The 25,274-nt window shown below is 41.1% G+C and overlaps 1 protein-coding gene across 1 annotated transcript in view; it reads right to left on the minus strand.

The window, feature by feature from the left end:
• PKNOX2 (PBX/knotted 1 homeobox 2) overlaps nt 1-25,274 on the minus strand; it is a 114,976-nt gene that overhangs the window by 37,856 nt on the left and 51,846 nt on the right. Inside the window, exon 4 of the mRNA XM_032229576.1 lies at nt 20,491-20,679. Coding sequence (XP_032085467.1) covers nt 20,491-20,679 — 189 coding nt within the window. The remainder of the gene's footprint in view (nt 1-20,490; nt 20,680-25,274) is intronic.

A 25,274-nucleotide genomic window follows, 5' to 3' on the forward strand; every position in this document is an offset into this window, starting at 1 on the left:
TGGGTGCACCTCGGTACACCCACGTCACACCTATCCTCCGCGAACTGCACTGGCTGCCTATTGGAATCCGGATGCGCTTCAAGGTGCTAGTCATTACTTTTAAAGCCCTACATGGTATTGGACCTGGGTACTTGAGAGACCGCCTTCTGCCAATTACCTGCTCATGACCGATTAGTTCCCACAGATTAGGCCTCCTCCGGATTCCATCAACTAGCCAGTGTCGTTTGTCAACAGAGGGCATTCTCTGTGGCTGCTCCGGCCCTCTGGAACGATCTCCCTGTGGAGATCTGGACCCTCGCCACCCTTCAGGCTTTCCGCAAAGCTGTTAAAACCTGGCTGTTCTGGCAGGCCTGGGGCTGATGAGTTCCCAGCCCCACTCGAATTGTTGAGGCTGTTGATGAGTTTTTAATCTGTTTGTATTTGTCTGTCTTTTTGTTTTTTGTATTTCCCCTTTCCCCTATTTAGTTTGTTAGCCGCCCTGAGTCCCCTCGGGGAATAGGGCGGCATACAAGTTCAATAAAACTAAACTAAACTAAACTAAACTTGATTGTTCTGTCAGAAATTTTTTCCTTAGTGCTAGGTTTTCATCTCAGTTTTCATCACCACCAAATTGAGGCAAACCCTATTTTATTGCCTTTAGGATGAAAATCCAAGGGCAGAAGATTTATGATTTCGCACAACCTGTCTCCAGTACATCGAGGCAGCAAAGCTGCTACATCCTCATCATTACTGCATTCAGATGAGTTACACAGATGGATGACTAGCTGTGGGATGTTTACAAAGAGACGTGGGATTCAAGAATGTAAATAAAGCATCGAATGTGTTTGTAATCCATCAAAATAATGCCACACCACCTTCAGAGAAAACAGGGCGCCAGTGAATTAATGTAACTGGTCCAGGGCTAAGACTGGGTACCCACTGATGCTCGAACCCATGGCATCTCTTTTGAGTTAATGGCATATTTCCCCACCAAAGCTTAGTGCAAGGTCAGCAGACTCCAGGATCAGTGTCGTAACCTTGAAAGGCTTCTGAAAAGGACACCTGTCCATTCTTCCTCCCCTTAAATCAATGGTAATTAATACATCGATGCAAGAAAAATTTAGTTCAGCAGCAAGAAAGGCACATCTAAAAATCCACATTTTTATCAACCCCTTTAAAAGGAAATTCTCTCTAAAATCTATGCCAACTGGGCATATGAGGATATTCTGCTCACCATTTCAGGTATCTTCATACCTTTCCCACCTTAATCACACACTCATAAACTACTACTAAACTACTCCGTTTGAAATTTAAAGTGATCTGCAAGAATCCCTTCATAAAATCTGAATACCAACAATAACAACAGCAAAAATAATTTTCTTTTCCTTAAAGGGCCCTGTATATACATCACTATTTTATAACAATAATATATAATTGTCATATTGCTATTACAAAGATCAGTACTGAGAAGGGTGTAATATTGTGCACATACAGGCACAGACAATCATGTGCACATTCATTTTATTAAACATGTCACATAACCCCTAATCCCGATTAAGGCTATTATTCAGTTTTCTCCCTTGCAACCACCTATTTCAATATGGGGTTTTTGGTTAGTCAATAATGTAAAATCATCTGCAGTTTCTGGCTCCTGAATCCAATGTGAATGCCGGGAGATTGAAACCTGGCACACTGCCCATGACTTCCTTGCATGGGATCTCTATATCTGTCTGGAGGATTAATGCACGAACTGTACAGTAACAAAAAAACCAACAAACAATCATGTCACCTCTTAAAGAATAACAAATTGATTGTGCTGTAACAAATTTGTTTCCTGGACTACAGCCCTCTCGACTTCACTTCTACAGCATCTTTTGCAGCCAACAGGAAAGCAAATGTGTAAGAATGTAATCTCCACTCTTGAAAGACTTAAAGAATGAACCACAGGTTGCCTTGCAAACATATATCAAAAAGAGGCACCCTGCGAGTTTCCCAGAATTTGCTTCTCCAAAGAAAAAGGAAGACACAAACACTTTCTTAAATGTCTATGGAGATTCTCAGTCATCCAGGTCATGGTTGTCTCAAAGGTGCTTTTTCAAAAGGGCAACTGGATTTTGTTTTCGTCTGAGGACATTTTCCATGTCATTCGAGAAGCTTCTCACTTCAGAACGGAAAAAGTTTCTTGGACGAAAAGCAACCTGTCTTCCAGGAAAAAAACAAAGCCCAGTTGCATTTTGAAAAAAAAAACATCAAAACACCTTTGGGACAAATACTTTCATACCTCCACTAATCTCAAAAGCAACTTTGGGAATTCACAGAACCATGGAATCATCAGCTTGGACTATGGAGGCCTTCTAGTCCAATTCCATGCTCAAAAAAAGGAATCCTCAGACCATCCCAGAAAATGGGCTGTCCAAACTTTGTTTGAAAACCACCAGACCCATGACTCTGCCAGGCAGGGGTTCCAATGTGTAAGAGCATGTATGTTCAGGAATGTCCTCCTTGTTTTAAGTTTGGGCCTCTCTTTTGCTATGACGTTTTCACCCTTTGCTTAACACTTGGACGCTCTGGTGAATAAATGCACACCCTCTCCCCTGTGACAGCCCTTCAAATATGGTAGAGCTCTCCAACCACATGCTGCACCCTTTCGTGGCATCCCCCAACAGTCCTCCTGCATTAAATTCATATACAGGTAGTCCTCAACTTACAACAGTTCCTTTAACAACTGTTCAAAGTTACAATAGCACTGAAAAAAAAAAGTGACATGACTATTTTTCACAGTTACAACCTTTCTAGCCTCCGCATGCTCAGGTGGTCAAAATCCAGATGGCCGGCAATTAGTTTGCATTTATAACCGTTACTGTGTCCCAAAGGTCACGTGATCCCCTTTTGTGACCTTCTCACAAACAAAGTCAATTGGGAAGAAACCGGATTCACTTAGCAACGCGGTTACTAACTTATCAACTGCAGTGATTTGCATAAAAACGGAGGAAGGAAATGTCATAAAATGGGGCAAAATTCACTTAACAAATGTCTCATTTAACAACAGAAATTTTAAGCTCAATTGTGGTCATAGGTCGCGGACTGCCTGTACAGGCCGTAATAATTATTAATAATTCCCACTTTTAATTGCCATACGATTGCAACACATGGCCCGTGCTAACAGAAGAAACAAGAAGGAGAAGAAGAGCAATAGTTAGCAATAGTTAGGCTTATATACCGCTTCATAGGGCTTTCAGCCCTCTCTAAGCGGTTTACAGAGTCAGCATATTGCCCCCAACAAACAATCTGGGTCCTCATTTTACCCACCTCGGAAGGATGGAAGGCTGAGTCAACCTTGAGCCTGGTGGGATTTGAACAGCCAAACTGCTGAACTGCAGTCAGCTGAAGTAGTCTGCAGTGCTGCATTTAACCACTGCGCCACCTCGGCTCTAGAGAGAAGAAGTAGCAGTAGGTGTAGGGCAATAAGAGTAGAGTAGAGTAGAGTAGAGTAGAGTAGAGTAGAGTAGAGTAGAATTATATCTGGAGTAGAATTATAGAGTAGAATTATAGAGTAGAATTATAGAGTAGAGTAGAGTAGAATTATATCTGGAACCGCTGATCCCTCCAGAGTGTCTGTCTTTCTCATTATTCCAAGCACTTGTTCAATATCCATGACTGGGAATAACTCTAAAAGGTCATGCAGTTTTGATAGGAAATAATTAACATTTCCTAACTTTAATGATCAAATGCCCAGTGACCTCATCAGCACTGGGATTTTAAATGACAGAAGCTCAGAAAAATCAAGCCAAAGTCAGCTAAGAAGCTAAATTGCCACATGTTGCTATTAGGGAGTTAATGGAGAGTGGCCAGTAATATGGTCGTACAATGCACGGACCCGATGTGAGTTGTTAAGGCAAGCTCAGCCAAGTCTCTCCCCATCACATTATGAGCGTTTGCTTTGAGAATCTTCAAAGATAGAGCATAGAGGACTTTGAACACGATCTGTAGGCTTCCCACAGCTCAGAAGCCATTGAGCATAGCACCATGCAGTAAGAAAGACAGAAATATCCAAGAAAATAATTTGTTCCAGTATAACAACATCTACAATGCAAGATTATTAGATGTACTAGAAAACTATAGGAGGGTTTTCCTTAGTGGCACACAGAATCAAGTTGTATCACAAATAATCTATTGGGAGACTTAGGAGGAACTGCTCTCTCTGTGACTCATGGCACATCATTCTTGTTGTGGACATAAACACTGGAATGGAGATCATTGTGCGCACTGGAAGAATCTCAGGCATATAAATCTGACAACTAATGCTTTTAATCTGAATGTAATACAATGACTGCTTGCCACCATTACAATGGTGGGATTCAAATAATTTAACAACCAGTTCTCTGCCCTAATGATTTCCTCTAACAACCAGTTCACCAAACTGCTCAGAAAGTTAAGAACCGGTTCCCCAGAAGTGGTGTGAACTGGCTGAATCCCACTACTGCACCATTACCACAATCAACCTTGATGATACTTCTGATTATGGTTTCTTTCTCCGCCTTCCCACATTCATCAGAAAATTGGAATAGAAGGCACAGAATGGCTGAAATGGAAAGTCTATTCAATGTTTCAAAGGAACAATCAAAAGCTGGAATGTCACCAACATTTCTGGTATCCACTGGATTCGATAACCTATAGTTCCAAAGGAAACCCTCAAATATATTTTGACAATTGTTGAACTTGTTAAGATAGGAAACAAATGAAAAAAAGTAGCGTAACCAATAAACAAATTGGTAATCTTTTATTTTAAAAAAAGATCCCCCCTCACCCTTCACCCCCACAACAATTATGTCTGGGACTTACATATGTGGGATGCAGTCATAGCGGTCTTCAGTAAGAGGTGAGGAAAAGTGATGTTGTGTGCTTCATGATGTCATCATGCAAATGTTGCAAAAGGCACATTTGTTCTACTTGCTGCAGAATGTTAGCAATTTGCCGATTTAAAGAATGACATCATGATGCGTGAAGCATTATTTTGATGTCTTTGTTCTACTACTTCTTGTACTGTTCTACTACTCACAGACGAGAGGTGAGTTCCTATCAGTTTGCATCTATTCGGTAGAACCAGTTCGTCAAATCTACTGAACTGGTTACAAGAGGTTCCATCAGTGGACCCGGAAAGCAGGCCACACCTACAGAAGAGGTTCCAAAATTTTTTGAAACCCACCCCTGGTCCTTGGATATGATTATTCTACACTATCATGCTCATATATTTATAAAACTCAGTGCCTCTGTGAAAGGTAAGGATGACTACTGTGTTTGTGGTGCAATCAGAACATTGCGTGTGTTGAAGTTGTTTTAACGCAAACCAAAGATGCCTTTTAAAAAACAAGTTTGCATCATATTCTTATGCATGCCAGTGCTGTGTGGGAGGTAATTTAAGGGGGTTCTGACAAGTGTCATCAGCATCTTCATATCAGGTCACATGGGCGGCATGCCACTCCCATCTGGTCACATGGACGGCAAACCACTCCCACGAAGGAGGCCACCCCCACAGAGTAGGTTCGAACAATTTTTGAAACCCACCACTGTCACAGACCCAGCCAATCCCACTTTGTGAGAACCCTCGGCTGTCTTCCCCATCCCCTCCATTAATAAATGTGCTTCAGGTCACCCAAAACCTTCCCATCACTGCTCTACATCTCTGCAAGAGCATGCAAAAAGAGTATTCGTGCCTAAGCACAAAAGTTGAAGGCAAAACAGGATGAGGAAAAAAGCGCCTGAAAACATGAAATGGCTCAGTAAGTTTAGAAACATTCTGCAAAATAAGCCAAAGAGCATTTGTACCAAGCTCTACGCTAAGAGGCTGATTCTGCACACAGCATTTGAGAGCATGGATTTGGGATTTCTCAGGACTGTATAAAATCCACCCCATTCCATCCCGTTATATATATATTCTGGGGTAGCTTTCAGCTTCCCAAGCACTTCCACCAGCATGTTAAAATATATGGTAAATATAAAAATATATAAGTAATAAATAAATATGCATGTGTGTGTGTGTGTTTATGTATGTATGTATGTATGTATGCATGTATGTATGTATGTATGTATGTATGCATGCATGCATCAGGGGTGGGTTTCAACCGGTTCGCACCGGTCCCTGCGATCCGGTTGGTCGCCGAACCCAGAAGTAAGTAACTTCCGGGAACGGCGAAGGCCCCCCCCCCCTGCGCCTGCGCGCGCGCACACCCGCACCCGCTCCTTACCCGGTTTTGACAATTCTGCGCTTCCACACATGCGCAGGACGCATACAGCGCCTGCACGATCCTCCAGGAGCAGCTGGAGCATCACACAGACGCTAGTGCGCACGCGTGCGCCACGTGCGCGAGGACGCCGCACACGTGCGCAAGGACGCCGCCGGCCTCGTTCCAACCGAACCGGTTGGAACGGGGTGAGAAACCCACCCCTGGTATGCATGCATGCATGTATGCATCAGTGGTGGGTTTCAAAAATTGTTCGAACCTACTCTGTGGGTGTGGCCTCCTTTGTGGGAGTGGCTTGCCACCCATGTGACCGGATGGGAGTGGCTTGCCGTCCATGTGACCGGATATGAAGATGCTGACGACACTTGTCAGAACCACCTTAAATTACCTCACACACAGCACTGGCATGCATAAGAATATGATGTAAACTTGTTTTTTAAAAGGCATCTTTGGTTTGCGTTAAAACAACTTCAACACCCGCAATGTTCTGATTGCACCACAAACGCAGTAGTCATCCTTACCTTTCACAGAGGCACTGAGTTTTATAAATATGAGCATGACAGTGTAGAATAATCCTATCCAAGGACCAGTGGTGGGTTTCAAAAATTTTTGGAACCTCTTCTGTAGGTGTGGCCTGCTTTCCGGGTCCACTGGTGGAACCTCTTCTAACCGGTTCAGTAGATTTGATGAACTGGTTCTACCGAATAGGTGCGAACTGGTAGGAACCCACCTCTGGCATGTATGTATGTATGTATGTATGTATGTATGTATGTACGTACAGTATGTATGTATTTCTATTTTAACATGCTGGTGGAACTGCTTGGGAAGCTGAGAGCTGCCCCAGAATAAATGCTGAAGGATAATCTCCAACAGATACAGATGTTCTCATTCACATGTTGCTCCGATCAGCTTACAGTGGAATTTGCAAAGGTCAAATACCTTCTCTATGCTTTCTGGAAGATCTGGATACTTTTGGCTTGTTTATTTTTAGAGCAGGAAGAAATCTGGTGGTAAGAAAGAGATATAGCCAACACAGGGTCCCCTGCTGTAGTGCAATGATAAAAGCACCAGTGTGTGAACAGTGCATATAGCACTACACAATGCATGGGCTCCAATTAAGCCTCTGTACTAGCTGAAACCATGCAAACTGGTTCTTCATAGCATTACACCGACTAAGCTATAGTTATACTGCCTTTGACATCATGCTCAATCCAGCCCTGAACTTTAACACAAAACACCTATTTATACTACAATGAAAACTAATATTGTTTAAAAAACATCTCCAAGTCTGCATCTCGTCTGGAACGAGAGCATAAAACATCACAGAACTATGAAGCGATTGCGAATGAGCTCCAAGTAGAAACACAAAATATTTATAAAATGCTTATTGCAGCCCCAGCATTATTGTACACATTTCCATAAAAGTCTTGGGATTTCCAACTCTGCTCAAATGTTTGGATTCCCTCCCATGAGAACTGATAGCTTTTGGCCAGGCTCACATATTGTGCTATAGCTGGTTTCCTTAACTCTGGTTTATGGGGTAAGTTATCCAGATATGCTCAGCCGAAGGAAAATGACCCACTTTGTCAGCTGGTGCCATCATTATACTTTCTATAATTCTCTTGGTTACAGTTACCTTGATCTGCCTCCAGGATTAATGGAAAAAACCCTAAGCCTCTAGTAAGGCAGAGGAAAGTATTATATAGTACAGCATTATGTCATACAAATGAAGATTAATTTTAGCCGGTGTCTTTGGAAAGGGCTAAGGGAAAAGTTGGAGAGTAGATAGACAAGTCCCATCAAGAACAAATACTGTTTGAATTTCATAAGCGGTTTTGCATTTCCCACTAACAAATGGAAAGAGTAACACCTACACTTGCAGGATAAAAGCAGAAAAATCCTTTGCACATGTAGATAAAAAAAAAAGAAATTACCTCTTTTGGATGAAAGTCAAAATTCTGATCTAGCCAAACTGAATGGGGTCTGTTGAAATCTTCCAGCTTTTTCCTTGGGTTGGGACATTTGAAAACTATACAGCAGAAAGCATGGGGGACTTTGATTCAGTAGGACGGCTTAACCATTCAGAAAAAAATGTTCTGCTTTTATTTTCTTGTACCTCTTAAAAGCACAGGAGCTCTGCTAGGAAGACAAGAGAGGAAAAACTGGCAAGTTTGTTTAGAACATAGAATCATAGGGCTGGGAACAAAGGTGGGTTCCTACCAGTTCGCACCAGTTCGGTAGAACCGGTTCATCAAATTTACCGAACTGGTTAGAAGAGGTTCCACCAGAAAGCAGGCCACACCTACAGAAGAGGTTCCAAAAATTTTTGAAACCCACCACTCTCTCTCTCTCTCTTTCTCTCTCTCTCTCTCTCACACACACACACACACAAAGACTCACACAGAGAGAGAAAGAGAAAGAAAGAAAGAAAGAAAAAAGAAAAAAAGAAAGAAAAAGTGTGTGAGAGAGAGATGAAAGAAAAAAAGGAAAAAGGGACAGAGAGACAAAAGGAAGGAGAGAGAGAGAGAGAGAGAGAGAGAGAGAGAGAGAGAGAGAGAGAGAGAGAGAGAGAGAGAGAGAGAGAGAGAGAACACATGGCCGGCAAGCCACTCCCACCAAGTCACATGGCTGGCAAGCCACTCCCACAAAGGAGGCCACACCCACAGAGTAGGTTCGGAAATTTTTTGAAACCCACCACTGGCTGGGAAGGACCTCAGAGGTCTTCTACTCCAATCCCCTGCTCAAGGCAGGAGACCTTAAGCCATCCCGATCAAATGGTTGTCCAGTCTATTTTATTTGAAAGCCTCCAATGATGGAGTACCCATAACTCTGGGAGGCAAGCTATTCCAGTGATTAATTGTTCTCACTGTCAGAAACTTTTTCCTTACTTCTAGGTTGGATCTCTCTTTCACAAACTTCCTTCCACCCATTACTTCTTCTCCTGTGCTGTGGTGCTTTGGAGAATAAGTCAATCCCTTGTTTTCTGTGACAGGCCCTCAAGCCTTGGAAGACAGCTAACATGTGCTCCCTAATCCTTCTGTTCGATAGGCTAGACGTACCTAGTTCCCTCAATCATTCATCCTATGATTTAGCTTTGTTTCTCTTCTCTGCACCCTTTCTAAAGTCTCAGCATCTTTGTTGTATCCTGGTGACCAAAACTATGCACTCATGAAAAATAAGCCACCCTCCAGCCTTTGCAATGAAGTCTGGAGAAAAAACATTTCTCTGCATCTCATTGTAGCCCAAATGCATTGCCAGGCACTCTCTCCCCCCACCCCACCACTCTCCTACTCTGACCTGTATTTATGATCTCAGACTGAAAGTCAAGGATGAATGAATACAGTCCAACAGCAATGTGTCAGCTAGACATTCCAGAAAGATCAATGCTTTTGGACCTGCCCAACATGTGCAAGGATCCTGCAGCATGAGGAAATAGCACTCAACAAGTTTTCCCCGTCTTACATTACAATGGTAGAATGCCAGCCCATGATACAATGTTTGGGACTGGGAGAAAGACATTTGGATCCATGGCCATCTGTCCTTCAGAATTCAGAAGATTGATTTGTTCTCCAGGAGGTGTAGAAAGGCAACTTGGGGGCAAGGAGAGGAGCCAGGGCCCACATGCATTAGATCTCCAGACTGAAAATACAAGGCCACCTAACCTGCACATTAAACTTGTGGGCTGTATGGAAAACATCTAGCTTTAATTCAAGGGATCAAGGTAGAGCTGGAGACTTCATTGTTAAAACTTTGCTGCTAGTCAGTGCAGTAAACATGGCTTTGAAAAAGCCAAACTTTTCCCCCCCCATTTTTGGGAAGTCAACATGGTCACCTTTACAGATGGATGAGTTTTATAGGAAATGGGCAGATCAAATAGATAGAAATTTTCTAATTTAATTCCTGCCTTTCATGGATACAAAGGATTAGATAACAGGACCAGCCAGCCAGTAGATTGATTAAATTTGACTTAAAATTAATTTGACTTAATCAAATTTAAATTGTGAGATGCAAAACTCGGGGCTTCCATGCCTCTCCCATTAAGACCTCCCCCCAAAAAAACTCCCACTAAGATAAGCAGGAGAGGACGACCAGTTTGTGATAGTGGTTAAGTCACCAGGCTTGAAATTGGGAGACCTTAAGTCCTGCCTTAGGCACGAGACCAGCTGGTGACTGGATGGGGGAAGCCAGATTTGCAGAACAGTTAGTTGCAGTGATTCACTTAACAGCTGTGGTCATAAAATGGGTGCAGCTCTCTTAAAAACTATCTTGCTTAGAAGGGAAATCTTGGATTCCATTGTGGTCAAGATCACACGAGCTTGTAAAATGGTTGTCTGTACTGGATTACAAATCGCATGAATCCTGCTTCAAACCCTGAATTTTCTGTCCTGCATTACTGGCTTGCTCTGGCTGGGCCTGCATTCTTCAAATGTCAGGCCAAAAATAGGCTCCAGCGTTAGTTTCTTGAGTTACGTGAAACATGATCTCTCCCGCCAGCCTCCCAGCACATCACCTCAGCAGAAGCCGACAACATCAAACTAATTTTATCCAAAGCTTAAGCCCGTCTCCTCTTCAACAGTTTGCGCCAATGTGCCACCCCCCCCCCAGCAGCCAGCCGCATGAGTACAGTCAGTCATTCCCTCTGCAGAAGACAAATTCCTTCTCAAAATGTCAGGCAAGGGGAAGGAGAGCCATCCCTTTGCCTCTCTAAGGGGCTGATTATTTTCCAAAGACTTGTGTTAATTTTCTGATATGATCCTCGCATCTTTGTGGAGCTCTAAATCCTCATTACTTTTCCTGACCGATGCATTCTAATTAGATCAACATTTAGGGAGGGAAAAAAAATCACAATAGCCACAGGACAGCTTTCCATCTCATTAACTCCTCACATATTATTTTCATGAAAATTACTGATAAAACTGTGCATCTGCATTTACTGGGACTCAGAGCTTCGTCAGTTCATATCTAACATCTCTCTCATCGCCCTGGATGCGAGGCGTTGCCATGGCGACTTGCAATAATAGAAACCAATAAATTACAAATGAGATGCTCGTTGAGCAATTATTGTTCTCCTTTATGCAAGTTTCTTGCTAATTTTGATCATAAGGGAAACTACAATAAAGCAGTAAAGGAATATTAAGTCCATTTCTGGAGAATATTTGAAGACACAATAGGCTCCCTGCGTGCACATGTTGCTTTCCTTTCTTTCTCAAGATCAACAATTAAATGATTTAGATAGTTCAGTAAAATCTAAACAGGAACCAAACTTTTCTACTCTCTCATCACCCCCCCGCCTCTCCTCCCACAAGAAACTGGTTCGAATAAGCCAGCCTTTGCATTCTTGCACAGAGAAAGGTGGATTTTAACTCAACATTTAGAGGTCTCTCCATGCAGCTGGCTTCAAAAACTCCACCTGGCATCTTTAAAATATTATTCTACAAAGAGAAATCATTGTCCAATTACAGACAACCAAGAGGTTGGTTCTTGGGACAATCATACCAAGACTCATTCAACATTTCCATGTTTTAAACTCATCTCTAAAACACGGATCTCTCCTCCTCACCCTAATATTCCATTTCATTCTCCTAACAATCTGGAGGGAAAGACTACCAGTTCTTGTGTTTTTGCTTGAGATAGCTCCAGCTATCTCAATCTCTGTATTTGTACATAAACCCAAACATACCAATATGTCTCCTGAGCCTGCCTTCCGAAGAAAAAGCAGCTCTAACCCCTCAATTGCCATCCTTTGGGGGAAAGGGGGTGCTTTGTAACCATTTTTTATTTGACAAAGAATTAAGAAAATAGATCTTTTGCATATATATTTTTTTCTGTAGGGTGGCCAAAAAACAACAACAATCAGGTAACATCAACAGAGGCGTATCTTGCATGATTGAGACTTGGAAGGAGGCATTCAATATGAAGCTGATACCCGATTCCCTTGTTTGTTGGTCGATGCTATTGAAAATAAATTCAAAACAAGCATGCAAACTAATCTGTCTGCTTTTTGTACAAAGGGGGGAGTCAGGCAATTGGTGTTTCAGTCTATTGCAAAGAATAAAAAGTGAATTTGGTTCTGAATAAAGAGTAGAGACGTTTGGCTTGGAACTGGCATTTATAAATAATGTTTATAAATGATTACAAATACAAATTATTGCAAATATATTTACTATCATGAATATTATATCAATCAACCAAGATGATTAGGGGCCTGGAGGCTAAAACATATGAAGAATGCTTGTAGGAAATGTCTAGTTTAATGAAAGGAAGCACTAGGGCTGACATGGTAGCCGTGTTCCAGTATTTAAAGGGTTGCCACAAAGAAGAGGGAATCAAGCTATTCTCCAAAGCACCAGAATGCAGGACAAGAAAGCAATGGATGGAAACTTAAAGAAATTTCCTAACAGTGAGAACAATTAACCAGTGGAACGACCTACCTCCAGAAGGTGCCTTCCAACTGTGTTGCTCTGTTAAATAGATTATTGAGGAAAAAAGACAGAATTGTTATTTCATTTATTGTTATTTTATTGTTTTTTGATATTGATCATTAGCCTCTGGCTCTTTATGATCTGTTGTACAATAGTTTGATTTGTGAGCAGCTGTTTTTTTTAGGTTACCACAATTGTGATCAGTAGTATTCAGCCACCTTGTTTCCTATCGGTTCTTTTTTCAATCCCCTTCCATTTTTCCAAGCATCAGGGTCCTCTCCACTCGCTTTCACACAATGGGTCCAAAATATTTAGACTTTAGTCTCATCATTGATGCTTTCACGAGTTTTCTTTTATTGAGCACTGACTTGTTGATCTTCTCACAATCCAAGATACTATCAGCATTTTTTTTTTCCAGAGTAAAACTTCAAAGGCATCATTTTTAAAATGCATTCAGCTGTTCTGACGCTCCATATCTTATAACTGGAAAAGGCATAGCCTTGAAAATATGTACCTTTGATGTCGGTATGATGTCTCTGCCCTTTAATATTTTTTCCAGGTTTGTCAGAGTCATTTCCCCAGGTAGCAGACTCACTTTTCTTTATTTTAAAATGATGGTCATCATCCTTGACGATTTTTCAGTCCTGGAAAATAAAGCCTGTTATTACTTCAGTTTCTTCGCTCCCTGTTTGCGTTGGGCTGGCCTCGCCATTTTTATTTTTTAAAATGTTATTAATGTCCTAAAGTTAAGATATGAATATATTTATATTTTTTTTTTGAAATCTTAGCATCAATATTGACCAGTTTTGTCACTCTTTCATCTTTTAACAGCGGATTCCTTAAGTCTTTCTGACTTCCAGGTATCAAAGTAGCATCTGAGGTTGTTAATGTGCCTCCAAGCAATTTTAATTCCGATTAAACATGGTCCACTGTTTTCCCAATTTTGAAAAAAAATTAGTTGCTTCATATTAAGAGCCGAGGTGGCGCAGTGGTTAAATGCAGCACTGCAGGCTACTTCAGCTGACTGCAGTTCTGCAGTTCGGCTGTTCAAATCTCACCGGCTCAAGGTTGACTCAGCCTTCCATCCTTCCGAGGTGGGTAAAATGAGAACCCGGATTGTTGTTGGGGGCAATATGCTGACTCTGTAAACCGCTTAGAGAGGGCTGAAAGCCCTATGAAGCAGTATATAAGTCTAACTGCTATTGCTATTGCTATTCTGGGGTTTCCCCCCCTTGATCGTCATATAAATTCTTTAACATGATGAGATAAGCCACTACATCCTTACTTTTTAAGGGCTATCCATAGTTTGTGCTGTCTACATTCTACACAGTCAAAAGCCTTTGAGTGTGTAGCAAAGATTTTCCCCTCCCATTATCCACTAGATGTTAGCAATGTGTTTTCAGGTTGCTCTGCCTCTTCTGAATCCAGTCTGGAGAGTTCCTGGCCCATGTATTGTTGACACCTGGATGCAACATCTGAAGTGTTATCTTATAAGAAATAAACAAGTTGTTTGGAAGTTGCAGTGTTCTCTTCTGGTAACAGAACATATGTTTATCTTTTCCAGTGCCTTGACCTTGAGTTATGTTTTACATATCTACTTGGCAATTTCCCTCTATCATCTTGCAAGCTTTTAAAGATTTGTGCTAGTATTTCAGCAACTCTTGCAACTGTTTCCAGAGTACTTTCCAGTGCCCATTTAACTTATTTCCCCCAATGTGTGGGTATATTTTAATGGACATTTAATGGATATTTTAATTGTACATTTGTACACGTCTCTTCTTTATATTTTCCTTTTCTGACAGATCTTTGCTCTATTTTTACGTCCCACATTAAAATTTCTCTTGATTTCTTTAATTTTCTTAAATAAATTTCATGACCTTCCCTTTCTATCATTATCCTTGATTTCTCTGCACTCATTATTTAGATACAATTCCTTATCTCTTCTTGATTTTATCTGGAACTCAGCATTTAATGGGGTACAGTTTTCTCTCCCTCTGTGGCCTTTCCCCCCTGCATTTTTCCAGCTATTTTCAACCTATCAGGAGCATTTTGTATTCTTTTTCCTTTGGATATCTTTATTTGCGTTGTCTTTAATAATGCCATAAATTTTAGCCCAGAATTGTTCAAGCGTTCTATTTATCCAATCTAATCCATTAAATCTATATGCTGTAGCATCACTGCATAATCTTATGATACATTACGGAAGACATACATTGTTGATTTTATTTGTTTTCTTTAGTTGCATTGTAATTTTGCAAGAAGGAGCTTGTGATCTGAGCTGAAATCAGCACTCATTCTTGGCAGTGCTGAGAGAATAGAACATCTCCATCTTTACTTGAAGAATATACAGTCAGTTTAATTTTGACGGCTGAAATAAGGTATTCATTATTAACTTAGTACTTTCTTGATTGTCTTTTCCATCATTCTGTATATGGAGTCCACATTTTTCCATTATATTACATGCTACTGTATTTTCAGCTTTAACATTCCAGTCTTTTATAAAGGCAAAGGTTTCCCCTGGTCAGTTGGGTGCGACTTTAGGAGGCAATGCTCATCTCTGTTTCTTAGCCGACAGAGCCAGTGATGTCCAAAGACACTTCCATGGTCATGTAGCCAGCATGACTGTACGCCAAAGGTGCACATCATATTGTAACCTTCCCACTGAAGTGGTATCTATTTATCTGCTCACATTTGCATCCATTTGAACTGTTCCAGGAACAAGAGCTACAACAAGTAATGGGAGCTCACCCTGTCACAGAGAACTCGGGTCTCAAACCTGGACTGTGAGCTTTCCAGCTGACAAGTTCAGCATCTTTAACCATCACACCCCCTCCCAGTCTCCTATACTTATGTTGACATTGTTGGGGTATTGTATCAACAAGGGTTCAAAAGTCCCACAGAACTGTTGAAGTTCTGTTTCTTCTATATCTCTGATTGGAACTCAGATTTGTATCATTGTACTATTTGTTAGCTTGCTTTTCACTCAAACAGAGATAATTCCATTGGAGATTTTCTGAGTGGAGAAACTCATCTTCTAGTAACACATTGACATTTTTTGTAAATCTCTTTTTAGTTTTCTTGACAGTAGATTACTCATGCCTAAAAAGGATATTATTCTTTCCAAAGCATTTCTCTCTCTCTCTCTCTCTTTCTTCTTTTAGGGAATAGAAATTTAAAGAAATTTGTTTTCTATGACCATACATTTTTATGCTTCTTTTACAGTCTTTTTCATCTTGTAAAGGATAATTGAGGAACTTCTCAGCATGTTCAATCAGATTTTCTTTTGAAAGTTATGCTTTTGCCAAGCGTTATACATTTGATGATGCAGGAACATATCAAGAGTTGAGAAAGAACTTAAGGATAAATAACAGAGTTGGGAATGTTGCAGCTCTTGATCCTATATAATACTTTTTCCCCCCTGACAGTATGTAGATTCTTTTCTAATTTTAAATAGGTCCTTGTACACATGAATTCATGTCTTCTCCAGAACTCCAAACCTGAAAACTTCAAAAAAGTTAGTATCAAATGAGCATAGAATATGAACATGTATGCCAGCTGTTGTTGAAATCTATATATTTTGGAAGTGGGTTTTATGTGTTTGTGTGTGTTTTTGCAGATTCTGAAAAAGTCTAAATTATCATAAAAGGCATACTGTTCTGACCCCCTCCTCCATCCAGTAATGAAAGCCGAGACAAGCTTAACTAGAATGTACTTTAATTTAATAGCAAGAAGCCAAAATCTCGGTGGCTGAAAGCCAAGCAAACAAACACATAAGGACCTTGGCAGCAATTCAGACAAACCTTGGAAGCAATTCAGACAAACCTTGGCAGCAATCCAGCCTGCCAAGTTAGTTACGTTCTCTTTAGTCAATGCGTTGACTTCTGCAAGAGGGGCGTGTCACAAGCAGTCTTTTTCATAGTCTGGAGAGAAGCCTAATGACCACCAGCTGAGCGCAATTATCTCCTGTAATTGCATAATTGTTCCTGATGCCGAGTAGCTCCTCGATGGTGTGCATCCAGGAACAACTCACTGCTGGCTTCTGGATCACTCTCCCTTGTCTCCTCCCCACTGGTCCAAGGCTCAGGCGCCACCTGGTAGCAAACCAGTCTCTCTGCACCCTGCTCGGAGTCGGAACCCTGTCCAAGGTCCTCCACATCCTCCAGAGCCGACTCATAGGGCCCCTCGCTGTCGAAGTCTGGTGGCAGTTCCAACGGCTCCTGCTGGGCCACAACAGTATACTATCCATACAGAACATGACCAGACATTTATCTTCTGATTTATGTCTGGCAAAATGCAAAGCCATGTTTGATAGAAATTTTAAGAACTGTAGTCCTTACGTATCTAAAGTTAAAGTGTCAGCATCTTCAAAACCAAACAGAAAACGAGAGGAATTTTGACCCTAACCCCAAAACACATTTTAAAGGAAAGAATGCAACTTGGATCATAAATGGCATTGGAAACATTTTTCTGGCTTTCAAACAGAGATTTTCATCACAAGGAGTTTGCAGTTTAAAGAAATATTATGTCTGCTAATATAAATTTCATGTTGTTTGTTTGTTTGTTTGCTTGTTGGATTTATATGCCGCCCTTTTCCCAAAGGACTCAGGGCGGCATATACATTTAAAAAAACACATATTACAAAAGTTAAAAAGGACATTAGATAGAGTATCCAAAAACAAACCCAGTTAATATTAACAATAACATTTTAAAAATTAGATTAAAATTAACAATTAAATCAATCATTTATTATATTTTGTTCAGGCCAGGCCGGCTTGCTGGAAAAGCCAACTTTTTAGGGCCCGTTGGAAGGACCGGAGGTCGGGGATTATGCGAAGCTCCGGGGGCAGCTCATTCCAGAGGGAAGGCGCTCCCACAGAGAAGGCTCTCCCCCTGGGGGTCACTAGCCAACACTGGCTGGCTGACGGCACCCTGAGGAGGCCAACTCTGTGGGATCGCACTGGACAGTGGGAGGCTACCGCTGGCAGTAGGTAGTCTCGCAGGTATCCTGGACCTAAGCCACGGAGCGCTTTAAAGGTCATAATTAATACCTTGAATCGCACCCGGAAAACAACCGGCAACCAGTGCAGGCCGCCTAAAAGGGGCATAACATGGGAGCACCTAGATACCCCCATGATAACCCGTGTGGCTGCATTCTGGACCAGCTGAAGCCTCCGGGTGCTCTTCAAGGGCAGCCCCATGTAGAGACACAAGGAGTCTGCAGTTTAAAGAAATATTATGTCTGCTAATATAAATTTCATGTCTTTATCCACTTACCTGGAAGTAAGTCCCATTGAACTTGGTAGAACTTACTTCTGTGTGAAGTAAAGAGGATACTATTAAACCACTTGCAAGAGCATTGCAATGATTTTTCTCAAATATATACAATAACTTTAATATGTCCAAATCGTGTTATACTCATTCTGAGGCTGACCTATTTTCACTCAAATAATTATCATCCTTTGCATACTCTCGTACGGGAAAAAGTTAAATTCATAGAGAAAAGAGCCCAGGTGATCTTTTTCTTTATAGCAATGATAGTACTTAATACTGAATAGATCTCCTCCTCCTAAACAGTTAAGAGGTAAGTGCAATTTTTTGTCAGGTATTTCAAATTAAACAATTTCAATCTTGTGAGCTAGGACATGAAAAAAGAGCTATTTCTCAAATTGCCTGCTATATTAGCCATGTTTGTAAGTAACAAATTTACTATGAACAAGACAACATTCCTGGGCATGATTTATTAGACTATCCTCAAAGTAATTAGGAATCGGATACAGAAAGCTACTTTTGTGAAGCTGTGAAGAAGGTGACAAATGGTGACAACCAAAGACACTGGATTAGCCTTGAGAACAGAGCTGACTATTTGACTAGATGACAACTACAAAAGAGTTTTATAGGTTTTCAAACTGTTATATTGCTGGTAAGTCTTTTTTTTTAAAGGATTTGTAGTGTAATGAAACCAATGTTGGGTGTATGGAATGTTTCTTCTGAAAGAGAATAAAGAAACATACATATCCTATTAGTTAAGGTCAATAATGTCCAGTTATGTCCAATTCTAGGGCACGGTGCTCACCTCCATTTCTTGGCTGAGGGAACCAGCATTGTCCAAAGACATTTTCTGTGTCCATGTGGCCAGAGGCATACGGAATGCTGTTCCCTTTCCACCAGAGTGGTACCTATTTATCTACTTGCATTTGCATGCTTTTGAACTGCTAGGTGGGCAGGAACTGGGGCAGGAATGGGAGCCGAGGTGGCGCAGTGGTTAAATACAGCACTGCAGGCTACTTCAGCAGACTGCAGTTCTGCAGTTCGGCTGTTCAAATCTCACCGGCTCAAGGTTGACTCAGCCTTCCATCCTTCCGAGGTGGGTAAAATGGGGACCCAGATTGTTGTTGGGGGCAATATGCTGACTCTGTAAACCGCTTAGAGAGGGCTGAAAGACCTATGAAGCGGTATATAAGTCTAACTGCTATTGCTATTGCTATAGCTCATCTGTTGCGTGGCACTCCGGTCTCAAGCCTGGAGTGTCAGATTTCCAGTTGACAAGCTCAGTATTTTTAACCGCTGAACCATTGTGCCCCCTCATATCCTATTAAGAGCCATCATTTCCTAATCATCATTTTGAAAAAAAAAAACAAATTGTGAAATTAGAGTCTTAGAAATAATGCCTGGAACTTAAAAATGGCAGGTCAAATAATCATTTAGAATACCGTAGTTCTAATAGAGGAATACTTTGTGCAACAAGCCTGCTCAAAAGCTAAGTTCGTAACTCTTAAGGGACACATTTAAAATCATCCCTAGGTGCTGTGAAGATCTAGCATCTTGAAACCTCCCAGGCTTTTATCGATTTATACGGAAAGTTCTCCTGGAAGACGATTGGACGATGTTTTCCAACCTAGTAATGAGCTTGAGAACTTGGCAGAATTTATTGCGAAGAGGCAAGAGGACTTCAGCTCTTCTTTCCACAACTAATGTAACAGAAATATTTACACCCATGGCAGGCTATTGAATCATTTGTTCCAACTATATTTTCTTTCTGAGCTTGTAACCCACAAAAATCACCGCCAGTCCCAGCACATCCATATGCTACCATGGAGAGAAGTCCTGGTCTATGACTTATCACTGTTCTTTGGAGTTTTCAGAGAGAGCTCTTGTCCAGCCTGTTCACTAGGATTTAACATGCCACATGCTCTATCCTAATCAATGGGCTTTGTGCAAACCCTTTATAAGGATTTTTGGAGTAGGATAGGGTTTCCTGCTTCAGCAAGGGATCGGACTAGAAAACCTTCAAGGTGCCTTCCCTTATTCTGTATTCTGTATAGGTTTTGATCAACTTGATAGAGAGCCAGCATGGTGTAGTGGTTAAGGAACTGGGCTGGAGTTGTAAGATCTAGATCTAGTCTTTCCTTAGGCATGGGAGCCAGCTGGGTGATCTGGGGCCAGTCACACTTTCTCATCTCCCAGGGTTAAGTTCTACAACCTAGCAGGTGGAAAAACAATCCCTTTGTTGCATTGTGGATTGATAGCTTTGCTGCATCAGCTAAGCAAGCACAATGTAAACAAAGCAGAGGCTGCAACTGAACAGGACAAAATGCTAGGGGAGAAAAAGATTAAGACTTGGTTTTGCACACTGTGAAATACAAGAATAATGAATATATTCCTGAAGTTCAGGGCTCTCTATGTTTGGTCACATTTTGCCAATCTACGGAGGCTGGTTATTTTTTTCCAGAATTCAAAATAGGAGGTATTTTCAGATTAAGAGTACATTATGAGAAATACGATTCTGCTTGAAGAATATCTGTAGCTGTTTACAAGGGGGCACGTGAAGTGCATTTTTCAGCAATTACCTGCGTGTGTAGGTTAATGGAGGACTGATTCGGGGAGTAAGGTCCCCCAAGGTCATTCCTGAGAAGGTTGTCGCTGTGCATCTTAGTTTTGAGGCAGGTGATGTAACGGTTACAAAAGTCTTTGCACAATTCATTCACTTTCTCCAACTCCAAGAGATGAATCCGCAGGACCTGAATAGCTTTCACCATCTGCAGACAATTCAAAAACGAGAGCAGGGGCACACTTTACTCATAGAAAACAACAAATTCATCAATGGAAGATAATGCCTTCAAAAGATAGCAATCAGTTCTGCTAGGATCCTTGATTAATAATGCATAAATTCATCATTTAAAAAATGCATGCACTTTCCCATTTTCTCATTTTTATTTTAGGTTTGAAAATAATAATATATATATATGTGACACTAATTACATATATATATATATATATATATATATATATATATATATATATATATATATATATATATATATATATATATATAGTGTCACAACCCCTGGTATGCCCCAATTACACACACACACACACACACACACACACACATATATATGTATGGCTAGCTGATGAGAGCTAAATAGCTTGAAATGGATCTATACTAGTCTCCCTTTATTTATTTATCAGCACAAATAAAAAAACACAAATATAACAAAGGCAACAGTAAAAATATTGGGTTTCTGTCGTGATGGACTCTTGTGATGAGCCGAAGGACAGATGATGGAAGCAGTTAGCTTCCTCCCATAATTGGGGCTTACCAGGGGTTGTAAAAAATCTAATAGATACCTTTCACCCTGGCTTCGCTGATAAACGGATAAGAGCCTGTGGCCTAATGGCTAAGATCTCTGCCTAGTATGCCTAGTGTGCAATATAGCCCAGGTTCAAATCCCAGTAAGGGTATGGCTAGCTGATGAGAGCTAAATAGCTTGAAATGGATCTATACTAGTCTCCCTTTATTTATTTATCAGCACAAATAAACACACACACACACACACACACACACACACACACACACACACACACACACACACATATATATATATATATATATATATATATATATATATATATATATATATATATATATATATATATAATATTTCTGATCAAAAAACCTCATAAGTATAGGTGCATTTCAGTGGTGGGATTCAAATAATTTAACAACCGGTTCTCTGCCCTAATGACCATCTGGGTAGGTGGGGCTCGGTGGTCATGTGACTGTGTGGGCGTCGCCAACTCAACATCACTCAGGTTGATGGGCGCTTCGCCTGAGCTGTTACAAAGTAATAAGAGTTAACTGGAGAGGCAGTTTCTGTAAGCAGAGCAATATAGATTAGGCTAGAAACAACACCAGAATGTTTCCTTCCTGCTTTCCTTAGCCCTGGAAAGTGGGAAAAACCAAAAGGAGATTTCTTCCAACAACCGGTTCTCTAAAACTGCTTAGAAAGTTAACAACCGGTTCTCCCCAAATAGGTGCGAACTGGCTGAATCCCATCACTGGTGCATTTGTATACAGGCAAGCACACCCACACCATGTTATCTAGTTACATAATCAAGATGTAAATCCCTTCACTTCATATTAAGCAATGTGAAATTAAAGATATAACTTATAACACAGGTAGCCCTCAACTTGTAACCACAACTGGGGCCAGGATCAGTGCAGTTGTTAAATTAGTCACACGGCTGTGAATTGAATCTGGCTTCCCCATTGACGTTGCTTGTCAGAAGGTTGCAAAAGGGGATCACGGGGACCCCGGGACTTGGCAGCCCTCATAAATCAGTTGTCAAGCATCCAAATGTCAATCAGGTGACCCTGGGGATGCTGCCACGGGCATAAGTGTGAAAAGGGGTCGTGTCACTTTTTTCAGTGCCATTGTCACTTTGACCAGTCAGTAAGCAAATTGTCGCTAAATGAACTGTTGCAAGTCGAGAATACCATTTTATGTCTGCTAATGGGTACTGCTGGTGTCATTGCTGGTTCCCAAATATTCCCCTGGGAAAACTTTTCCTTCTTGGAGCATTTTGGAATCCAGCCATGAGAATTCTTATGTAAGAGCATCCTTCTTGATTATTCTCAGCTGGCTTCTCTGCTTAACAAGCCCGGAGAATGAAAAATCTGCCTCCTAAGCTCTCCCTTGAGAGAAGCCTCGGCCTTCATAAAATGTACCCCATAAATGTTAAAAAATTTACACATAAAACATGCCATGCATGGAACGGGAGGCCTTCCGTTTTATAGCCCCAGCTCCAAATCCTGAATCAGGTATAAAATCTCAGCTATTCACCACAGAGCAGTAAATCAGCTTTTTAAAAATATTGTCACAAATGGGCTTTAAATTTCAAACCAGTTTTTTCAACTTGCTAATTTTAATGGTCCCTTTTACCAGCTATTAGTCACAGGCTGTTCAAGGGGTGGCCCTCTGTTCTTATCAGCTTGGCGTTTGCTTTTGATTCCACTAAGAAATAGCAGCATGATTATTACTAAGGGTGCGATCAAAGAGCGAAGTATATCGATTTTTTTGTTCTGCGATAATGGAAGGAACAATTTGAAATAAACTTATTAAATTCCCAGTTTTAAATCAATAGAGAAATGGAAACATTATCATTTGACAATCACGGCTCTGTTTAGCAATGCAGTTTATCAATAAGGATGTATATTAATTTGTATTGAACTACGCCTCTTATTAAGCAAAATTGTGCTCAAACTGCACATTTTACACTAAATCCTCATGGAGCCGTGGTGATGCAGAGGTTAGAATGTAGCATTGCAGCAGAGGTGGGTTCCTACCAGTTCGCACAAGTTCGGTAGAACCGGTTCGTCAAATCTACCGAACCGGTTAGAAGAGGTTCCACCAGAAAGCAGGCCACATCTACAGAAGAGGTTCCAAAATTTTTTGAAACCCACCACACACACACACACACACACACACACAGAAAGAGAAAGAGAAAGAAAGGAAGAAATAAAGAAAAAAAGAAAAAAAGAAAGAAAAAGTGAGAGATGAAAGAAAAAAAGGAAAAAGGGACAGAGAGACAAAAGGAAGGAAAGAGAGAGAGAGAGAGAGAGAAAGAAAGAAAACACATGGCCGGCAAGCCACTCCCACCAGGTCACATGGCCGGCAAGCCACTCCCACAAAGGAGGCCACACCCACAGAGTAGGTTCGAAAAAAATTTGAAACCCACCACTGCATTGCAGGCTAACTCTGCCCACACTCTGGAGTTTGATCCTGATGGGACTTGAGGTTGACTCAGCCTTCCATCCATCCGAGGTCGGTAAAATGAGGACCCAGGTTGTTTTGGAGGCAAAATGCAAATAATGCTTCAACCTTGTAAGTCGCCCAGAAAGTGCTGTAAAGCACTACGCGGCAGTATATAAGTCGAAGTGCTACTGCTATTGCTAGAATATAAATTTGGAACGGGATTTTAAAAGGAGCTTTTCTCCCGTTTGACAAACCAAACTTGACATTCTCACAAAATTAAGCGGCCAAGAGAAATGAAAACGGATGGATTCCTCTAACTGAAACATTTCTTGCCCTTGTGGCAGTGTGAAAGTTTTCCTAGCTGAATGACAAAAAAAAAAGGCAGAAGGGAAAATTAGATAGTAGAAGAGAATAATTTTTAGATTATTTGGAACTAAGGCACTTTCTGTCCCAACATGGGGCAAATTCTGTAACTGCCCCGTCTACTAAAGGATCCTTGTTACTTAAACTTCACCATAAGCAAACCCAATTGCCCTTCTGCTCTCAGTCAGTATGTCACACTCTGAATTTCCCTTCCCTCCCCTGCCCCTCCTCCTTTCCTTTCCTTTCTTCCTTTGTTCCTTCCTCTGGGGGAAACAGTGGAGGAAGTGAAGTGAACTCAGTGGAATCAGTGGGGAAAACTTGGATTTGCTTAATACCTGCATGATACACGTCACAACTGCAGTGATTTGTTTAACAAGTGTGTCAAAAAGGTCATAAAATCTAACATGACTCATTGAACAATTGCCTTGTTTAGCAAAGGAAATTCAGGTCCTAATTGTGGTCCATAAATTGAGGACTTACAGGAAGAACTATTACCCCAGTTATCTAAATGCAGTTAATGGCTGACTTCAACAGGGGAAGCTGGAAATGAAGAAAGGAGATAAACCAGTCCTTTCTTCCCACATACACCAATAGTCACAGAATAGGGCTAATCTAGTACAGTGAAAGGAAAGTCTAGATGGAAAGTGCCTTCTCAGCCGCAAAACTCTGGTTATGAACCTAGCAGAGACACCATCCTTCTGCATCTCCTATCTTGCAAGGTTTTGGGAGGATGAAAGAAGACAGGAGTAAAAGTCCCAAGGGACACTCTGAGTTCTTGGGAAGATCCAAAAGATCTTTCAAAAGAAAGAAAGAAAAAGGAGAACAACTATAGTAGAAGTTCTCCAGAAATATTGAAGCTGCTCAACAAATGTCTTCCTGAAAGTTAGCATTCAAGGGTAAGGAAAGTTGTGTATGCGCATCTGTGTGCCCATGTCTCTGTCTCTGTCTCTCTCTCTCGGATAACACACACACAAAAACACACATACAAAAACACACACACAGTCAGACACACAGACAGACAGACGGGCGGACGGACGGACACACACACACACACATATAAAATAAATCTCTCAATTATCTCAGCTCATTTGCTTGGGGTCTCTCATTTTATGTCCCTGCTTCGCTGAGCCGTATATCTGTCCGGATAATGAGTTACAGTCCAATGGAATACGTGTGCGGGGTTGTAAAAAATACAGATGCTGAATTAATTGACTGTGTGGCACTCAGCAGCT

This window comes from Thamnophis elegans, chromosome 13, assembly GCF_009769535.1.
Source record: "Thamnophis elegans isolate rThaEle1 chromosome 13, rThaEle1.pri, whole genome shotgun sequence".
NCBI lineage: Eukaryota > Metazoa > Chordata > Lepidosauria > Squamata > Colubridae > Thamnophis > Thamnophis elegans.